The sequence below is a fragment of the Bubalus bubalis genome, chromosome 20 (assembly GCF_019923935.1).
Source record: "Bubalus bubalis isolate 160015118507 breed Murrah chromosome 20, NDDB_SH_1, whole genome shotgun sequence".
Taxonomy (NCBI): Eukaryota; Metazoa; Chordata; class Mammalia; order Artiodactyla; family Bovidae; genus Bubalus; species Bubalus bubalis.
Genome location: NC_059176.1, coordinates 54,440,362 through 54,462,150, shown reverse-complemented (window position 1 = coordinate 54,462,150; position 21,789 = coordinate 54,440,362). Strand labels below are relative to the sequence as shown.

Genomic DNA, 21,789 nt, shown 5'->3' with positions numbered 1-21,789 from the left:
TAAGGTGAGTTACAAAGACAGAAGCAGGTACTCGACATTGGGATTTTTGGAGGGGTTGGGGTTATTGATAATAATAAGACCCAGGGTAAGACCAGGACAGTAAGTGGTTGAAAGGGGGCTATCACTGCAGAAGACCTTAAGGAATAAAGAAACGTGGACATTGGAAAATGCTTATGGAAATCACCAAGAATTACAAAGAAAAGAGCGACAGGAAAGCTGCAACTAAAACCCTCCAGGGGGACTTTCCTGCTGGTCCAGGGGCTGAGACCCTTGGCTCTCGATCCAGGGGACCCGGGTTCCATCCCTGATCGGGGAACTAGATCTCACACGCTGCCACTAAGAGCTCACACAATACCAATAAAAAATCCCACCTGCCTCAGCTAAGACACAGCACAGCCAAATAAATACATAATAAATCTTTTAAAAAGAAAGCAAGGGCATGTCCAGAGTTCTCCTTTATCCATTCTCCTTCTAAATACTATAAGGTTGTAAGTAATGGCTTTTGCCTTTTACCCTGTGTTACAGATTATAAGACTTCCCTTTTTAGGACCCAACGAGAGGTGAGGAAGAGAGGTCAAGGAAAGGATGGGACTTCTTTGGGCTAATTGCTGCACGTCACCAACGGAGATTGATGTATGCCTCTGAGTCAGCAAAATCTCCAGTGTTGAAACAAAAGATGCTCACTCTGCATATTTGAGAGTCTGGGCCAGTCCCCATGGAGAGAAAGGCATTTACATTCAGTCTGCTCATGGACCCCAGAGGACATGTCAAAAGGTGTTACATTTCCAAGACCATCTATCTGACTCTCCCATCTCTCTCCCTTGCCCTGCTAATATCTGAGACTCTCTGGAAATTAAAATTCAATTAGTTGCAAAGAAAAAAACCAACTCATCTGGGCTTGTGCTGTGGAAGAATTAAAAATACAGAGAGAGTTTACAGCCACTGGCCTTCAAAAGGGTATTATAGCTGTACAGTCATGAACTCCACATTGGATGTCAATGTTTTTTTTTTTTTTTTAATTTCTAATTTTCTCTTTATTATTGCTATTCAGTCACAGAAAAGATTAACATCTCTCTAAGAAATTTATTTTAGCATATGCCATATGTTGATACAATCGACATAATAATTTTATATGAAGAGAATCCATTGCAGAAGTAACTGAGGTGCCCTTACAAGAAAATAAAGGAAAGGCAATAAAGAAATTCTTGCATATAAAGACTTCTGATGTGCATCATTTTTTCAAAATATAAAACCTTAATATTAGAATAAAACAGAACACCAAGGATTAGGAAATGTTCCATGCAGATGCTTGGCATATGTGGTATATGTATGGGTTGAGTTATAATAAAAATACTTATGTATTACAGTCAATTCTTATATAGAGCTAGAAACAGAAATTTTCAATCAAGCATGACTGGACTGACATTTTCTGTCAATTACATGATGAATTACAATTGTATGGCAGTCACTTCTGGCCCGCAGTGTCATGATAAATGCTTCGTAAGATATAATATTTCTCCTTGTTAACTTGCAAAACATGGGTGCCTTTTTAAAATGTTCTACAAGTTCTGATGTTCCACGCTATCTGATGTGATTCCTGGCAGGGGGAGGGTGGAGAGGTCCTTGGTGCCTCCATCGCTCTTGGTGCCTCCAGAGCTCCCTTGCTCTGGAGCATTTCTTGGGACCCTTTTCATAGGAGGATGGCAGTGAGGTGCTTCAGCAATATAGCGGCCTCTTCTGGGCTGACACAAGTGCCTAAGTATCAGATCACTGCAGGCCCCTTGCCTTCCTGATCCTGGCTGGGATGTGGACTACATCACTCTCTACCTACAGAAATACGCTGTAACTGACTCCAGCACGCTGATGGAGGACCAGTGCCTAACTGGCAACTGCATCTTAACAGAGTGATGCATTTTGCATAAGGGTTGCTCAAGGTTACGTATGCAGTGGGCACATAGGAACATGTTCCACAGAGGGAACGGCAAGGCAGAGGAGAAGCAATGGACTTTGAAGGCAGACATAGCTGGGTTCAACTCCTAGAGCGGTCACTAACTAGTTTTGCTGCTGCTGCTGCTGCTGCTAAGTCGCTTCAGTCGTGCCCAACTCTGTGCGACCCCATAGACGGCAGCCCACCAGGCTCCCCCGTCCCTGGGATTCTCCAGGCAAGAACACTGGAGTGGGTTGCCATTTCCTTCTCCAATGCAGAAAAGTGAAAAGTGAAAGTGAAGTCGCTCAGTCGTGTCCAACTCTTAGCGACCCCATGGACTGCAGCCTTCCAGGCTCCTCCATCCATGGATTTTCCAGGCAGGAGTACTGGAGTGGGGTGCCATTGCCGTCTCCAGACTAGTTTTGACAAGTTACATTAACTTCTTAGAGACTAAGTTTTTTCCAAAAAAAAAAGAAATTTTCTTTAAAAGGATGCAAAGAATGCTTCCTTTGTAGGTTGTTCCAAGCATCAGAAATGTCATATTTAAAATACTTAGTATAAAAGAGGTGGTGCTGGTGGTAAAGAACCCACCTGCCAATGTAGGAGACATGAGAGACACAGGTTCAATCCCCGGGCGGGGAAGATCCCTGGAGGAGGAAATGGCAACCACTCTGGTATTCTTGCCTGGGAAATTCCATGGACAGAGGAGCCTGGCGGGCTGCAGTCCATGAGGTTGTGAAGAGCTGGACATGACTGAGCACCCACGCATTCCAGTACACAAGAGTTTATCAGATTGTAACCATTGCTGCTGGTGGTAGCATGATTATTACAGTTTGCTTTTAATTTAAAAGAAAAGTAACAGAGTTTGCATCAACACTGGGAAATAATGGACCCTTTTTCATCAGTCCTTTGTTTTCTATGAAGGAAATCCATATGTGAGAAAATAAGCCTTCCAACCTCATTGCTAGAAAGTCCCCCACAGTGAACACGAGCGGCAGTGAGCGATGACACAGGACACGAGGCCTGCCTCAGCAACCACATGTATCACTTAAGGCCTCCAAGCAGCACTTCCCTTACCCTGTAAACTGGGGCTTACCACTCTGATCGCCTCACAGCGTCATTTAAAGATCAGATGTGAGTATCTGTGAAAACCACTGATAACCCCTGAAGCACTGTGCAAATGTAAGCAAGGTCTTTGGGTACAGCCCCATTTTTTTTTTCCTGCTGGTCAAGGTGTGCAAACATCCCATCCATCCCCACAGACACAAGAAGGAAGCCATCTGGGGAGAAGTCCTACATAGCACAGTAAGCACAAAGCCTGACAACTCAGCAGCTCCTGCTGACCCTGAGTCTCTGTGTCAGCCGCCTAATTCTTTATGCTGGCTGAACAACAGTCACCAGACCGCTGCTGGTGGTCCCAAAATGCTCCGCCACACCTCACCCGCAGAGACTCTGACACCATTATTCTAGAACAGGGCTTGGTTGCTTTTTCCTTTTTTTAACAGCTCTTCAGGTGACTCAAAAGGGCAGACAGAGGAGAGAACCACTCACTTGGGGCACTGGTTCTCAACTGGAGGTGATTTCATGCCCCCAGGGAACACTTGCAATATCTGGAGTCATTTTTGGTTTTATATATATATATACACATACTTGGAGCTTCTCTGGTGGGTCAGTGGTAGAGAATCTGCTTGCCATACAAGAGGCGCAGGTTTGATCCCTGGGTTGGGAAGATTCCCTGGAGAAGGAAATGGCATCCCAATCTAGTATTCTTGTCCAGGAAATGCCATAGACAGAGGAGCCTGGCAGGCTACAGTCCAGGGGGACAAAAAGAGATGAGCACGACTTAGCAACTAAACAACAATACACACACTTGTACAGAGAGTGAGCTAGGTATATGTATATGTATATATTTATGTGTATATATCCAGCCCATGCCTGACCCTGCAACTTGCCCTCCATTCCTAGTAGATATAACAGTCTACTTAGGGATTTCTCCCACACATTCCTGCTGTATTGTCCATGATCTGAAGATTATATTTTCAAGTATGTGAGTTAAGCTGAAGCTCCAATACTTTGGCCAGCTCATGTGAAGAGCAGACTCATTGGAAAAGATCCTGATGCTGGGAAAGATTGAAGGCAAAAGGAGAAGGGGCAGCAGAGGATGAGATGGTATGAGAGCATCACCGACGGAGTGGACATGAATTTAAGCAAACTCCAGGAGACAGTGAAGGACAGGGGAGCCTGGAGTGCTGCAGTCCGTGGGATCACGAAGAGCTGGCATGAGTCAGCGACTGAACAACAATGACAAATGTGCATTTAGAGTTCAGTGGACTTTTTCTAGTTCATTAAAGTTTTCCACGGTAGGGGCAAATATAGAGGAATCCATATAAATTAATAAATATCATATTTTTATTCCAAAAATTGGTAAACCATTAGTTAGCAAACATCTTTTATTTAGATCTGGAGGAGTGTGCTTGCAACAGTGGAGGGAAAAAAAAGTCCTTCAAATCTTTGAAGGAATCATGGCCAAAGATGTTCTGCAGACAGTGTAGACAGAATGTACTGAGACATCTTTGCTACAACAAAAGTTCAAACCAGTTAGAAGTGGAACCTCATCTGTTGGAGATGGATCACAAGAACAGAATGAGTATTAATTGATTACATACTGTGTGCAGACCCTGAGCTGGACAGTTAGCACAGTGGCATGGTAAGTCGCTTCAGTCATGTCCGATTCTTTGTGACCTTATGGACTGTAGCCCCCCAGGCTCCTCTACCCATGGGATTCTCCAGGCAAGAATACTGGAGTGGGTTGTCACACCCTCCTCCAGGGGATCTTCCTGACCCAGGGATCAAACCCGTGTCTCTTACGTCCCCTGAACTGGTAGGCAGGTTCTTTACCACTCTCAGTCAATTCTCCCAACAGCCCTGAGAGCTAAGGATTCCTCCTAGTCTCCCTCCGTCCCCTCCCCTCCTTCCCCTTCCCCTCTTTCCCTTTCTCTCCTCCTATGTCTTCTCCCTCTTTCTTTACACAATGCTATTTACTCCATACACACAGAACTCCAAACAGCTTTGATTCAATCTTGATTAAAATCAGAGTAGAAATCCAGGATCTGTAAATTTGAACAAGTGGTTAATAATTAGCAGTTGTTGACACAAGTGTTTTCAGACTGAGGTAGGCTCTATCCTTTGATGTAGGACTTAGTTGACAGGCACGCACACACACACACACACACACACACACACACAATAGCAGAGACAAGTGGAAAAAGTGCCTCACTCAAAGCTAAATCCATATTTAACATGTAGCCGACATCATAAAGATGATGATTTTGTTTCAAGACCTTTTCTTTGCAAGGGTTTTCTTAACCCCCAATGGTTAACTGTGAAATTACTTTTCATCTTGAAATTATGATGCTGATTTGGGGATTGGTTGATTAGCTGGTGGGTTCGTTGGTTTTAGAGGAAATTGTTTTTCTTCATTGTATGTTTGTTACAGAACATTGAATTTACTCACTAGCTTTGTAATAGTCAACCCTGTGACTATGAATTCACTAATCTTATTATAATAAACACAACCAGCTGTGTAAAAATGTAAACCTCTTGAAGTTAAGAGAGCTTGTCTTCTTTGCATAAGTCATCTGTTTTCTTCCTTGAATAAATTAAATAAGAAAAACTGATGCTTATAGCAGAAATATTTTAAAGCTCCACATAAAAATCTCAATTTTTCAAAACACTCAAACAGCCTCTACTATTTCCTCTACATAATAGTCCAGGAATTGCATATTTCCCCTTGGACTACTCCAATAACCTTCAGCCAGCTCTCCCATCTGACAATTCATTCTTCATCAATGTGGGGATTTTGCTAGTTGCTAAATATATCACCTCCCATTAGACATTCCAGAATTGGGGAAATAGCCACAGAGTGGATTTAGGGACCTACCAGGCCCACTGTGAGATGGACCTGAGCCAAAACTGCATTGACCACCTGACTTCCATTGTTCCTAGTCTGACTGATAGACCACCGTGATGTTCTGAATCTCCTGGAATTAGTGTCAGTCCAGATCCCATAATCCTCAAAAGGTCTGATTATTTCCTTTTCCCCAATGCACAGTCAGCCTGGTAGAAAGCCAAAAGTCCCCTGGGAGAAACCGGGAGAAAGATTAACCAGAATAAATTTTGGGCAAGGGTACTGTGATCCTTTCCTTAAGGAGACCCAGCCTCCCCTTCATTCATGGATTTGGGGCTTATCAACTGGCTCAAACCTGGGAAATGATTGAGGAACTGTGACTGTTTTTTGAGACAGGTTAGACTTTTGCTCCCTTGACCTGGAATCTTTCTGTTTATACAGATCAAACAAGAATTTAGTAAGCTTCTATGTATTTCACTCTGGGAATCCCTCAGTCTCCAGGAGTCGGGCTGTCCCGGTCACTGTTTGGCTCTGTGGTCCATTACAGCAATCACGCCCTCCTTGACTTTGGTGGTTAGGTGCTGCCACTTGACCCCTGCCACCCCGGGTCCCATGACTCCTCCTGCACTTAGGCTCCTCACTGCAGTGGCGGAAGTCCCCACAGTGAGGTCTGGCTTGCATTTAAGAGTGATCACAGAGGACTTCCCTGATGGTCCCATGGATAAGAATCCGCCTGGCAATGCAGGGGACACAGGTTTGACCCCTGGTCGGGAAAGATTCCACATGCCAGGGAACAACGTAGTCCATGCGCCACAGCTGCTGAGTGTGCATGCTGCAACTACTTGAGTGTGCATGCCACAACTACTTGAGTGTGCATGCCGCAACTACTTGAGTGTGCATGCTGCAAGTACTGTAGCCCCTGCCGCTAGAGCCCATGCTCATCAACAAGGGAACCCCCACAGTGAGAAGCCCACATACCACAAGAAGAGTGGCCCCCACTCACCGCAACCAGAGAAAGCCAACACACAGCCAGCACAGCCAACAAGTTAAACACTAAATTTTAAAAAAAAGGTTGCTTATCTTATGTAAAAAAAAATAAGAGTGATCATGCTGCTGCTGCTAAGTCGCCTCAGTCGTATCTGACTCTGTGCGACCCCATAGATGGCAGCCCACCAGGCTCCCCCATCCCTGGGATTCTCCAGGCAAGAACACTGGAGTGGGTTGCCATTTCCTTCTCCAAGAGTGATCATAGAGCTCCTCAAGGATGTTAGGAGGTGGCCTCACAAATTTATTTCTCATAGACACAGTGAAAGATATATGCTGTGGACCCTCCCAAGATGGGTGCATAGGTTTTAAATGACAAATCCATTCTAACATTCCAATCTCCCTAAGCCTTTGAATCTCTTCCTCTACATAAAGCCTAGGCAGGTCTGGCACTCAAGTTTATACACTGTGAGCCAGCGTCTGGTCCATGTTTTAGCTACCCAACTAACCAAACTGGTAGAGCCCTTTTTAACTCCTCAATCTTCAATATTAAATGTTGATTTCTGTTTAGCAGGTCCATATCAATTAATGCAGCCCGATTCAATTTTATTTTCCTTCCCCATTACCCCACACCCTTAATATCCATTCCCACACATGTTTCCTGAACTTCTGTGTAAATTAGAAAACCAAGTAGTTCTTTTGCTGTGTAACAGACCTCCTCACAGGCTTCCCAGGTGGCTCAGTTGTGAAGAATTTGCCTGCCAATGCAGGAGACACAGGTTCAATCCCTGGCTCAGGAAGGTCCCCTGGAGAAGGAAATGGCAAGCCACTCCAGTATTCTTGCCTGGGAAATCCCATGGGCAGAGGACCGTGGCAGGGTACAGTCCATGGGGTCACAAAGGGTCAGGACACGACTGAGCATGCATGCAATGCAAAGACTTCTTCATGGGTCTCACTTTGACCCTCACTTTTAAGGACCTGCAGTAACTTGAGTCTAGTTATACAAGTCCAGAGGAAAAGAGGGGGTTGAGGTCCTCAGGAGAATCAACAATGTCTTGCAAGGCAACTGCCACAAGGGAGGCAATTACAGCTTCCTCATCAAAGCAGGGTTACACAGGTGGAGAGGCTGCATCTACTGGCAAAGAAGACGCATCAAAATTTAGGAGTTCAGTGCCCTCAGCTTCATTGGGGTCTTCCCATACATCTGCATGCCAACTTCCAGGATCTCATTTCTTGCCTATCAACAGTAGACATTCTGTGAGGCTGGGAATTCAACTCTGCACTTGTAATTCAGTCACTTAGAGGATGGGATTCTGGGTTTGGTTGTCAGCAGTCTCAGGAGATAAACGTCTCCTTCAGGGCAGACACAGAAGATTCAGAGTCACTTATGCAGTGCTTGGTGCTGGGAATTTGAGCCCCGAGTTCATTCATTTCTTTCCCCACTCTGTCAATGACATTAGGAGCAACCAGCCAATCTCATACTCATTAATTTGACAAAAATGTTAGTCTAACAAAAATGATCTCCCAGATCCTTGTCTCTTTTAAGTATCTGAACATGAGTATCCAATGAAATGTTGTATATCCCTGTGGCCACGTCATGCTGTGAACACAGAAGTGCTCTCTTTGCCGTAGGAAATAGAGTCAATGCTGCCTTTAAATCTAACTGGGTCACAGGACCAATTCCAGAAGCTCCAGAATCAATTCAGTAAACATATCCTTCAGATTCTGTTCCCCTAGAACCGCGTCCAGTACCAAAATCACTGGGGTAGAGTTGTCGTCTTAAACCAGCTTGTCACTCTCTTCCTCAAAGCCATTTAATAGCTCTCCATTGAAAGCTCTTCCATTGACTGTGCAATCAAGCCCACACTCCAAAACATGGCAATCAGTGTGGACTCTGATAAGGGAGCTCTTGGTTTTCTTTCTATTCTAAAGAATCCCATGATCTAAAAAAATCATAAAAACAACGGATACAATCAAACACAAAGAGATTATATGAAAATTCCTAGTGGTGGATTTCACCATCATGAGTATTTGTTTCCATGATACTAAGTAAGTACTTACTGAGCACATGTTGTGTGCCAGGCTCTGGGGTATAGGCAGCCCCTCCTTTTAGGAACTGACACTCTGAATTCAGGGCTAAAGATAAAGCGGCTCATAAATCAAGTGTTCTGCCCTGATGCTCACTGTGAATTTGCATATAAAACAATTAAAGGATAATCTTTCATGACAGTAGAGTAATACATCCATCTCTGAGCCGCTATGGAAATTCAGTGCACACTTTATTCTAATGAATCCACTCCATCTGACATTGCTCCACATCCTCCCTTAGCTCATACAGACATCACGCCCCAGGGGTCCCCTATTAGGTTCTAAATCACTGTCTGAAGCTGTAGGACTCCCTGAGCCTTCCCACTGCTGATGGCAAGAAAAACTAACAGCCAATAAAATACCCACAGAGAAACTAGACCCTTTCAGGAAATCCAAATTCTGAAGGCAAAAGTGGAACTGTGGCCTAAAAACAGAGCTCTCTTTCTTCTCATCAGCATGAAGGTGGGAATCACCCACAGTTCCAGCTTAAGGAGTATTTTTTACAATTATAGGAAAACCTTGGTGGTAATTTACCAAATTCAGGCAGAGAAGGACACTGTTGGTTTGTTTTGTGTGTCATGAATAAGTACTGTCCTGCTGCTGCTAAGTTGCTTCAGTCGTGAACGACTCTGTGCGACCCCAGAGACGGCAGCCCACCCGGCTCCCCCGTCCCTGGGATTCTCCAGGCAAGAACACTGGAGTGGGTTGCCATTTTCTTCTCCAATGCATGAAAGTGAAAAGTGAAAGTGAAGCCGCTCAGTCGTGTTCGACCCTCAGCAACCCCATGGACTGCAGCCTTCCAGGCTCCTCCATCCATGGGATTTTCCAGGCAAGAGTACTGGAGTGGGGTGCCATTGCCTTCTCCGAAGTACTGTCCTAGCTATAAGGAAATAAGGATTAGAGATGCCAACAATTCGATGTCATTTGAAAAAGAAAATGTCACACCAGATAGTCCTTAACTTCCTATCTTTAAGTCATTTTAAATGATTTTTTTCCTGTATATAACCAGAAAATACATAAATAGTAACTAAAAGGGATTAAAAAGAAGTGTAGATTCATTCATTAACCACCTAAAATCATGGAAGTCTTCAAGAGGAAGACTCCAAGATCAGTACAAGGACACACAGCCACTGCACAGAGGAGCAGATGTAAAAACAGGCCGCTTAACTCCACAACATGCCAACCTCAGGTTCTGTCCCTTACGCTGTCTCTGTTTCCTTCACATCTGAGTAAAAGGGATAACACTGAACACTGCATTGCACAACTGCATAGTTTGGTATTCTATGTTTCTTGTGTGAATTTTATTTTCATCATTAGAGCAAAACTCACTGAGTGCTGGGACCTGCCCGCCTTGCATTGCCATGAGGGAATACTACAGGGAAATGTTCAGTGATCCTTCTAAAAATAAGAATAACGAATTTAATTAACAGATGAATGCCTTCTTCTTGTCTTAAAGGGAACTACCCACTTCATAAGAGAAAGGGCTGAAGAAAAACAAATATCGTATATTAACACACATATATGGAACCTAGAATATATGGAACCTAGAACGGAGAAGGCGATGGCACCCCACTCCAGTACTCTTGCCTGGAAAATCCCATGGACGGAGGAGCCTGGTAGGCTGCAGTCCATGGGGTCATGAAGAGTCGGACAGGACTGAGCAACTTCCCTTTCACTCTTCACTTTCATGCATTAGAGAAGGAAATGGCAACCCACACCAGTGTTCTTGCCTGGAGAATCCCAGGGACGGGGGAGCCTGGTGGGCTGCTGTCTATGGGGTCTCACAGAGTCGGACACGACTGATGTGACTTAGGAGCAGCAGCACGGAACCTAGAAAGATGGTACTGATGAACCGATTTGCAGGACAGCCATGGAGATGCAGCCACAGAGAACAGACTTCACATGGCAGGTAGGGGGAGGAAGGAGAGGGTGGGAGGAACGGGGAGACTACCATGAAAACATATACACTGCCATATGTAAAACAGACAGCCAGCAGGAATTTGCTGTGTGACTCAGGGAACTCAAACTGGGGCTCTGTGACAACCTAGAGGGGTGGCATGGGGTGGGAGGGAAGTTCAAGAGGGAGGGGACTCTTGTACACCTATGGCTGATCCATGTTGTTGTATGGCTGAAACCAACACAATATTGTAACTATCCTTCAATTAAAAATAAATTTAAGAAAAGAAACAGCTGCTGAAACTGTAAAAAAAAAAAAAAGAAAAGAAAAAGAAACAGGGCTGAGCCTTGAATGCTAACATTTTTCATGGGGCTTTTTCTTCCCCAAATGAAACACTTTTAGATGTGACCCACTAAAACACAACCCTTGAAGGAAGCAAACTTTCATCTTTCTAAAAGCTCAGCGAAGTGGCACAGCAGCACCTAGATATTTTTGTTACCTGGCCTGGGGATGCTTCTTTTATCTTCTGAATGGATTCAGCCATTTCCAGGAAGAAAAATAACAAAATAGTTCATGATTTGAGGTCTGAATTTGGGAGTGGGAGGAGTTCTCCCTCTGAATTCTTTCCCTGGAACATTAACTAGGGTCAAGTCTAGAGGCATCACTTTCAGTGTCTTTTTTCCTTTTTCTTTTTTGGCTGAACTACATGGCTTGAGAGATTTCAGTTCCCCCACCAGGAATTGAACTCGGGCCAGGGCAGTGAAAGTACTCAATCCTAACCACTAAACCACAGGCAACTCCTCCAGTTGTTTTTCTTTTTTAATAACAAGAGAGTTAAGAGAATGAGAAGACAGCTTACAGACTGATAGAAAATATTTGCAAAAGACATCTGATAAAAGATGGTTATCCAAAAACTACAAAGAACTCTTAAAACTCAATAAGAAAGTAAAAAAACCTAATTTAACAACTCCAGTATTCTTGCTTGGAGAATTCCATGGACAGAGGAGCGTGGCGGGCTACAGTCCATGGGGTCACACAGAGTCAGACACGACTAAGCAACTTTCACTTTCACTTTCGAAGACCTTAATAGACACTTCACCAAAGAAGGATGATTGTTTAGTCACTAAGTCATGTCTGACACTTCTGTGACCCCATGGACCGTGTAGCCCACCAGGCTCCTCTGTACCATGGGATTTCCCAGACAAGAATACTGGAGAGGGTTGCCATTTCCTCTTCCAGGGGATCTTCTCAACCCAAGGACTGAACCCATGTCTCCTTCATTGGTAGGTGGGTTCTTTACCACTGAACCACCAGAGAAGCTATACAGAAGGTATACAGATAGCAAATAAGTATATGGAATGATGCTCCACGTCATAGGTCATCAGAGTAATGCAAGTTAAAACAGCAAGATACCATACCACACCTATTAGAATGACCAAATCCAGAACACTGAAGACATCATATACTGGTGAGGATGTGGAGCAACAGAAACTCTTATACACACTGCTGGGAATGCAAAATGGTACAGCCCCTTTTGGAGACAAGTTGGCAGTCTCTTACACAACCAAACTTATTCTTCCCATACAATCCAGCAATCATATACCTGATACCCAAAGGAGCTGAAAACTAACTATCCATACAAAAACCTGCACATGGACATTTATAGCAGCTTTATTCACAACTGTCAAAACTTGGAAGCAACCAAGATGCCCTTTGGTAGGCAAATGGATAAATAAAACTGTGGTACATACAAATAATGGAATATTATTCAGCCCTAGAAAGGCATGTGCTATCAATCCATGCAAAGACAGGGAGGAAACTTAAATGCATACTATTGAGCAAAAGAAGCCAATTTGAAACAGCTACATACTATATGAGTCCAATTGTATGAAATTCTGGAAAAGGCAAAACCTTATGAAGACACTAAAAAAAAAAAAAAATCAGTGGTTTCCAGAAATTGGAAAATTGATTTTTAAAAAAAGTAAAGAAACAACCTTAGCAATAATAATTAAAATATCTTGAGCACCTATGATGGGCAGCCACCATTTCAGGCAAGTTAAATTCATTAAACTCATTTAGTCCTCAAAAATCCTATGAAGTAAGATATCCTTAGCGGCTCCATTTTGCAGAGAAGGAAACTGAGCACAGAGAAGCTAAGTAATTCCCAAAGTCACTCTCCTAAGAACTGGAGGAGACAAGGTCCACTTGGCTGCAGGGTCCAGGCTGTTCCGTGATCTCAGTGCAACTGTGCCAAGTTGCTTCAGTCATGTCTGACTCTTCTCAACCCCATGGATTGTAGTCCACCAGGCTCCTCTGTCCATGGGATTTCCCGGTCAAGAGTACTGGTGTGGGTTGCCGTTTTCTTCTCCAGGGGATATTTCCAGCCCGGGGATCAAACCTATGTCTCCTGCATCTCCTGGTTTGGCAGGCAGGTTCTTTACCACTGAGCCACCAGGGAACTGCAACTCACTATCAATGCTGCAGGGAGACTATAATAATACAAAGTAACAAGAACTAACAGTAGTTTAGTGGGCATGGAGCTTACCAGCTTTATCTCATATAATCCTCGCAACAGATGTATCATTACTCTATTCCATATATAGGAAAATTGATCATTAAAGAAGTGATGACTGCCCAAGGTCACTTGCCAAGAAAGATAAATGACAAAGCCATTTGCCAAAACCTTGTTGACAGACACCAGTGTCCACACTGGCAACGTTCCCCACACCATGCTACCTCTCTGTTGGAAGAAATTCGTGGTGTTCAGGTACCTATGGGGTGCCTGACAACTGGAGAGACGTCTTCCCCATGGCATGACCTCCTTCCTAAAGACCATGCATGAAAGAAAGGCTGTGTGGTGTAGCAGAATGAGCACAGATCCTAAAATCAGAAAGACCTGGGTTGAAAGTCCAGCTCCAGCAATTACTATGTGCCGTTGAATACAGCTCACTGAGTCTGCTTCCTGATATGTACAAATGGGACAAAAATTCCTATAAGCACCATGGTGACTATGAAGCTGACATGAGAAAATGCATGGAGAAGCCAGCCTGATGAGACTGTCCAGTCACCCACCTCCCTGGATCCATTAAGGGGGCCCCACAAGTGCATATAGGAGTCCATCTCTATCAGGGGTCTGCCTGCCCCTTTTGGGCTGAGTCACAGCATCTTCATTGTAAACACTGAAAGCAAAACTTCACAACGTGGGTTCTCCAGATTGAGACCATGTTTCCTCAATTCCCAGCATTTGCCCTGGGAGCCGGCTCTTAATGAGGTTGTCGGGTACCAGGGTAGTGGAGAGACCAAGAGGGCATGAAATCATTACCAACATGCCAATTTGGACTAATACAAATCTAGGGTTTCAGTTGAGAATACCACAAAACAAAATAATGGTCTTGGAAATGTTTAGATCAACAGGCAACAGTTTCTTTTTGTCAGGGAGTTGGGATTCATTTTGATTTTGCCCTTTTAAAAAAGTCTATTGAAACTTGAAGAGACAGCAGAATTTTGCTGACAAAAAGAATAATAATTTTTTTATTATTTTAAAATAATAAAAAAAACCTCTGGGTGACATCTTGCTTCTTGAGTCATTTCTTTTGTTTGTATATACTTGGTCTCTTTCAGTTCCCTGATAGCCATACCTGACAGAGATCTCATAATTTTAAAGGTCCCTTTAACTTTAATTAAATAGGAATAAATAAAAAACGTGGGTGTGTGTGGTTTATTACACTCAGTGTAACTTGTTTCATCCATGTTGTAGCTTGTGTTAGAATTTACTTCTTTAAAACTGATTATTTTTTTACATTTATATTCATTAGGGATAGTGGCCTTTATGCTTCTTTTTTAAAAATTTTATTGAAGTATAACTGATTCACAATGTTGTGTAAATTTCTATTCAGCAAAGTGATTCAGACATATAGGTCTCTCTATATATAGACAGGTATCTTTTCATATTATTTTCCATTACAGCTTATCACAGAATATTGAATACAGTTCCCTGTATGACCTTACAATGCATCCATCCTATATATAACAGTTTGCCTCTGCTAATCCCAGGCTCCCATTCCTTCCCTCCCCTACCTCCACTTCCCTTTGGCAACCACAAATCTATTTACTACATCTGTGAGTCTATGAAACCATTTTTAAAAGCCTCCAGGGACAGTTTTTTATGCAGATGTTTTCTCCATTTTATACCCTAGTCCTATTTATTGTGGCTGTAAATCAGGGGCCAATGAGCTATAACCCACAGGCTTAATTCAGCCTGCTACATTGTTTCTAAATAAAGTTTTATTGGAACACAGGTGTGTCCATTTGTTTGCATATTGTCTATGGCCTCTTTTGTGCTAGAGGCAGAGTTGAGTAGTGGCGACAGAGACCATCTAGACCTGTAGAGAAAACGTTTGTCAATCCCTGCTCTAAAGCAGGCAGTGGGGCCAGAATGGCACAAAATGTTGAAAGCATGCATCCTTACCATAATCAAATAATTCTCTGTTTGTTAATGCCTATTTGTCCCACTTTATCTAAGTTCTTTGAGAGGCAAGGACAACATCTACCTTGTTAAATATTTTTTCTCCAGGGCTGGAGCAGAAAGACTAAAACATGGTACACAAACAAGAAATATCTGTTGAATGAATGAACTAAGTTGATGGGTGGATTTTGAGTTCTTGAGGGTCATAACGGTTAAAGTGCCTCAGTCTTGAGTAAGAGCCTGACTCCCGGTAAGTACTCTGACACTGTACTTTTGCTAAACAATCAATTGTATGGACTGTGAATTTAGAGAATGAATATGTTTTGCAGGACATTTAATGACCAAGACAAGCCCTTGTCTATATTCTGATGAATCTCTTCTATGCCACACTATTTATGCCCACACTCTCTCTAACTTCACAAAATTCTCTGTGCCTCAAGCCCTGATATCTGAAGTCTGGCTCTGATGGTGCTAGTCTCATCAAGGATTTGCCAAGCTCCCGTCCTCCATCCCACGGACTCCATCTGTGCTTCACAGTGTGGCCCCAACAGCCTTCAGGGGCTCTGCGGGTGGCCCAGCCCAGCGTTTATCGCCAAGACACACGGGCGTTCAGCCCACTAACACTTACATACAAGAGAAACCAGGAGCGGATGTTAATGGATTCTGGAAAGTCACAGAGAGGACTGAGTGGAAGAGACATGCACACACACAAAACGAATTTGTTATTTGGATATGGAAGATGATTTAATATAAAGAAGAGAGAAATCAGACTCTCAGGGAGGAGGAAAAGGAAGTATAACCTTTAAAATCTGTGAATCCCTATATTGTATGCCTGTAACTTATATAATATTGTACATCAGCCGTACTTCAATTTAAAAAAAAAAAAAAGACTTGGAAAAAAGAACTAAAGTCTTGAGAGTCAGTTCTCAGTAGGAACCTAAGCTCCAATATCTATCAGCTTTGTAAACCTGTGCCTATTAAAGTCTCCGAGATAAAAACACCTTCATGACAAAATGGATGTAAAATGATGGTGCTGCAAGGACATTATGGTAGATTTAAGACGCCTAAGAGTGACAGGTGCTATACAAATTACACCGCTCTTTCCCGCTTCAGATTGTCACGCCACAGGGAGAATGAGCTCTGAAAAGTTCTACTTACCAAGCATTCCTTTCTTGGAACTAGAGAGACACATGTCCTTCTCGGCACTGGGCAGGGCAAAACTCACCACGAACACTTCCACCCCATCAGCCATCAGGGCCAAACCCAAAACAAAAAAGAGGGTCCACTGGAAGCGTCCGTGGCCACACTCATCAATGATGGTCTCGTACTGGTGCGCCAGCTGCTCCTCGTCTTCCATCCGCTCGGCCAGTAGGTCTGCCTGGCCCCGAAGGCCGTCGGCCCTGGAGGACGCCATCTTGGCCTGCTTGGCCTTGACGTCATCCGGGTGAGGGATGCCCTGGTACTCGCCTTCGTAGATCTCGTCTTCCTCATCGTGGCCTTCCGTAACGTCACTCTGCGCATCCTCTTCTGGATTGGACTCATTGCCACGATAGTAGCCATCGCTGGGGGCGTAGCCCTCATAGTTGTCCTGGTATTTATAGTCATCCATTCCTGGCTCTGGGGCTGCCTGCTTGCCTCTTGAGCTATATTCCCTTCACTGTGATAGAGGTTTGGGCTGTTTCAATAACCATCATCCATGCCAGGTACAGACGTTTAAATGTAGACTTCTTGGGTGAATGTGACACCCTTTGTCTTTTGCATTCAGTGGCTATTGGAAGTCTTTGAAAAGTTGCAAAGTCTGGCCTGGTCTCCTTCAGCAGTCCAAAGGTGTTGTGTTGAACGCTGATTAGAAATGGGTCCAGCTGTTCTCCTTGACAAGGAGCCCACAGGACTTGGCAGCTTGCTAACTGGCCTGATTTGTTCTGCCACTGAAGGTTATGCTCTGGAGTGAAAGAAAGAAAAGACTGTTATGAAATGTAGAAATTCTTGCAAATTACTCTCAGAATTGAACAAATATATTTATTAGTGCCAAGGTTTCATGTGTAAGGTGGAGGGCATCTTGATTAGACATCAGATTCATATCAAATGAATGAGCCTCAAATCAGTGAGAAAGAACAGTGGTCAGAGAGCCCTTGGAAGCACTGATTAACCCATGAAAGGGGTCAAGTCTTATATTAATACAAGAATGAAATGTAAAGTAGGCAAGACATTTTTCAATGCAAGATGATTTTGTGTTATGGATTTTCTGTTAGAATTAATCAAGCTTTTGGCAACAGGGCAGGTTTATTACAGTTCAGCCTCTGTTATGAGAAGACCAGCTTCTCTAACTGTCAAGAAGTGTCTGTGCAATTTTGTACCTAGAAATGTATGGCTAAGAAATATCTAGGACCATTTTTCCCAAGGCTCAGCTTACTTTTGATACTCAGCATTGTGGTTCCAGGGCTACTCTGATGTCCTTGCACTTGCCTTAAATAGGTGAGAATAGTTGCTGAAGACCTAGAGTCACAGAGCTTGTGTCTGAAATTCGATCCTGCCACGTAGTGGCAGTGTGATCATGCGCATGTTTCTGAGCCTCGATGTTCTCATCTATAAACTGGAGATAATCAATAGCACTTAACTCATGAGGTTGTGCATAAAGTGCTCAGGATAGTGTCAGACTCGCTTGGTAAGCACTTTTTAAGCTTTTTTTAAACTTTTTATTTGGACAGGAAAGGGACTCATCCATATACACAAATGCATCCATTCTCCCCCAAACTCCTCTCCCATCCAGGCTGCCACATAACACTGAGCAGTTTTCCCTGTGCTATACAGCAGGACTTTGTTGGTTATCCATTTCTAATAGAGCAACCCTATTTAAACATTGATGTTCTTTTGCTCTTTTTTCTTTCTAGCTCCAATTCTGGGAACCAGGACCCAGTATTGTCAGACCCAAGACCTTACCTTGTATCCCAATTCCAATCACTGGGTCCATCTGTTGATTTCCATGCCCAGCAGTGAAATATTATTGTGTACATGTACGCATACTCCATCGCTCAGTTATGCCTGACTCTTTGCAACCCCATGGACTGTAGCCCGCCAGGCTCCTCCATCCATGGAATTCTCAAGACAACAATACTGGAGTGGGTAACCATTCCCTTCTCCAGGGTATCTTCTCAACCCGGGGATAGAACCGGGTCTCCCACGGTGCAGGTAGATTCTTTACCATTTGAGCTACCGGGGAAGCCCAGCAGACCCTGTCCTAATCACATCCCTATAACCCCAGTGCTCACAAGGTCTGCAACTACCATTTAACGATGTCCCCTGGGCACCAGAAACTGTGCTAAATGTGCCACATCCTTTATCCCTAATTCCTACAATGATCAGAAGGAGAAGAAAACTGTGCCTGTATCTTTATCTTACAGATAAATAAATTTGTATTAGACCATGCCAGACTGAACCATGTCAAATTAATATTCTAAATCTGTTTTTATTATATCTGTTTAGGACCACAGGAGGAATATAAATCACATGTAAACAGCATGAGAGCTTAGCAGAGTGCTATAAAAAATGGAGAGAGGATGCCAACTGCCTGAGATCTGGTGTGCTATTTTCATCCTGTGGGTTCTGCAAAAATGTCATGAACCAAAAATGATAGATATGCAATTCCAAAAGCACGTGTGGGAAATACCACTCGGGGCAAAGGTCCTGGGACTCACTTTGTGGAAAGAAGCAGATCTTTGTCAAAACGAATTCCTCTCATCATACCCAGTTAAATGGACCGCTGTGAATGTCAGATGTCATGGAGTCAGGAAGACTATCGAGTGTTGTGAGTTTTCTCCTCTTTCATTGAGAAATGCCAACTCATTTTCTCAGCAAAGTATTTTCCAGAGAATACAATAATTAATCATTTTCTCTGTTACAGATTAAGTTGGGAAAAAATGGTATACTGAAACCCTAACTTCCAGAACCTCATAATATGACCTTTTTAGGAACTACATTGTTACAGAGGTAATCAAGTTAAAATCAGGTCATTAGGGTGGCCGCTAATCCAAGATGACTGGTGACCTTTTAAAAGGGGGAAATCTAGATGTGGAGACAGACACGCATAGAGAAGATGCTGTCTTCTCTATGTCAGTGGAAGGGTACGACTGACAAGACAAGGGATGCCTGAGGCCACCAGAAGGTAGGAGAAAGACATGGCTCACAGCCCTCAGAAGGAGCCAACCCCCCTCAGAAGGAACCAACCCCCCTCATCAGGACTGATCAAAACCAACACCTTGATTTTGGATTTCTAGACTGTGGCACTTTGAAACCCTCAACTTCTTTGTTTAAGCCATTCAATTCATAGTGCTTCGTTATGGCAACATTAGGAAATACATACATTCGAAAACATTAGCAAGTCTAGTGTTTATCAGCTAAACAGCAATAATAAAACAACCAGAAGAGCAGCTACTAAGATAAGCATGTTACCAGCATTATCTCATTACCCTCACAGCCAATAAAGAAGCAGTACTATTCTCTCCATCTCACAGATGGAGACACTGGGGGCCAAGAAGATTCAAGAATGTGCCCAAAGTAACACAGAGAATCAATATCAGGGCTTGGATTTGAAGCCAGCCTCAAAGAACATGTTAGGGATGAGCTTCTGATTCCCAGGTTCAAGATTGTTTGCCCATTCTTGACAAACATTCCCCAAGATCCTTGGTGCTCTCAACAAACATTCCCGAAGATCCTTGGTGCTTAAGGCAGTGTATTAGGTATGACATGACTTGATCCCCACTCTCAAGAGGTCTACCCCTCATGCGACAATCAGACAACACAAAGCATCATGCATCATAAAAATGACAATCTTGATTGTCAATAACATTATCTTTCATTTATTGGATGCTTTGTGGCTTTGACCCAGGTACAGTGCTAAGTTTTGTAGTATCTTCCAACCAGGGCAAGAATCCTATGAAGCAGGGGCTGTTTTTACACTCAGTTTACAATAAATAAGACTGAGGCTGAAGAGGTTGGATAGATGCCAGTGTCCTGGGTTGTAGTTCTCTCAGGGGATTCAAAGAAGGGAGAGATCACCATAGGCTGAGTTCTGCCGAAATAGCATCCTAGAGGTTAGGGGCCTTCCAAGGGCAGGCAAGCGCTCAGAGAAGCAAACAACAGAGAAGGGGGCACTGCAGGCTGGAGGACAGGGAGAAGCAAAGGCACAGAGTTAGGGATGGCTTCACTTGTTGTGGCAGCAATGAAGCATCCGCCCACAGCAGAGGATCCAAAAGGGGGCAATCACAGGAGATAGACTGGGGAGGTAAATAGCAGTCAGTCTGAATGCCCTGCTCAGGGACTGGGAATTATCCTTTGAGCAAAAGGAGCCCTGAAGATGGTTGTTGAAGTGAGTAAGAGTGGTGTGTCGTGTAGAGTGGGAATCTGGAAAGATGTTGCTAGTAGGGATGCAAATCCTGATTTTTAAGTGAAAACCCGGAGACAACGAAACCAGGTAGAAGTTTTCATCTGTGTGTGTGTGTGTGTGTGTGAATAGCCCAGAGGTCAGGTTAGGCCTGGACAAAGGAGGTGGCCTTCAGACAAGAAGAGAAGGATAAACACAAGGAGAGGTTCACAGGAGAACGAGTGATGTATTTCCTGGCAGGTGAGAAGGAACAGCAAGGACAACTGGGATGATGATGACTCTAGGGAGGCAAATTCTGGACTGGAAATCCTACAACTGCTGTGCAGTTAAGACAAGCAAAAATGTTCTTTCAGGCCGATCTGCCTTTTTGGAAGGTGAAGTGAAAGTCATCCACTCAGTCGTGTCCGACTCTTTGTGACCCCATGAACTATATACAGTCCATGGAATTCTGCAGCCCAGAATGCTGGAGTGGATAACCATTCCCTTCTTCAGGGGATCTTCCTAACCCAGGGATCAAACTCAGGTCTCCCACACTGCAGTTTTTACCAGCTGAGCCACCAGGAAGGTGGCAGGATATATACCAGGCTTCCCAGGCAGCACTAGTGGTAAAGAACCCACCTATCAATGTAGGAGACATAAAAGATACAGGTTCGATCCCTCGGTTGGGAAGATCCCCTGGAAAAGAAAATGGCAACCCACTCCAGTATTCTTGCCTGGGAAATCCCATGGACAGAGGAACCTGGTGGGCTACAGTCCCTAGGGTCTCACAGAGTCAAACACAACTGAACCGACTTAGCAGGCATGCACGCAGGGTATACAGCAGAGTGGTTCAAAAACACAGCCCGAGTGTCAAGGCCCCAGGTTCAGATCCTGACTCTGCCACTTCCTGCTGCCTGTGTGCAAGCTGCTGGTCACTCTGTGCCTCAGTTTACTCATCTGTAAAGTGGCCACAATACAAGTACCCACACTGGGGATTTGAGAAGATAATACATGAAGACTGCTTAGCACAGTGCCCGGCACAGATGTGCTCAACATAAATTTGAATTATTATCATTGTTGTTGTTATGATTATTATCTGAGCATTGATAAGGAAAATGTAGCCAGGATCTCAGCTTGAGCTTTGCTGAACTCCACTTGAGAT

General features: G+C 43.7%; 1 protein-coding gene across 2 annotated transcripts in view; it reads right to left on the bottom strand.

Annotated features, from left to right (window-relative positions):
- The window catches only part of SV2B (synaptic vesicle glycoprotein 2B), a 244,423-nt gene that overhangs the window by 79,782 nt on the left and 142,852 nt on the right, over window positions 1-21,789 (bottom strand). For both annotated transcript variants that reach the window (XM_006065727.4, XM_006065726.4), the window contains exon 2: window positions 16,427-17,210. In XM_006065727.4, the coding sequence (XP_006065789.3) occupies window positions 16,427-16,877 (451 nt within the window). In that variant the 5' untranslated portion in view covers window positions 16,878-17,210. The remainder of the gene's footprint in view (window positions 1-16,426; window positions 17,211-21,789) is intronic.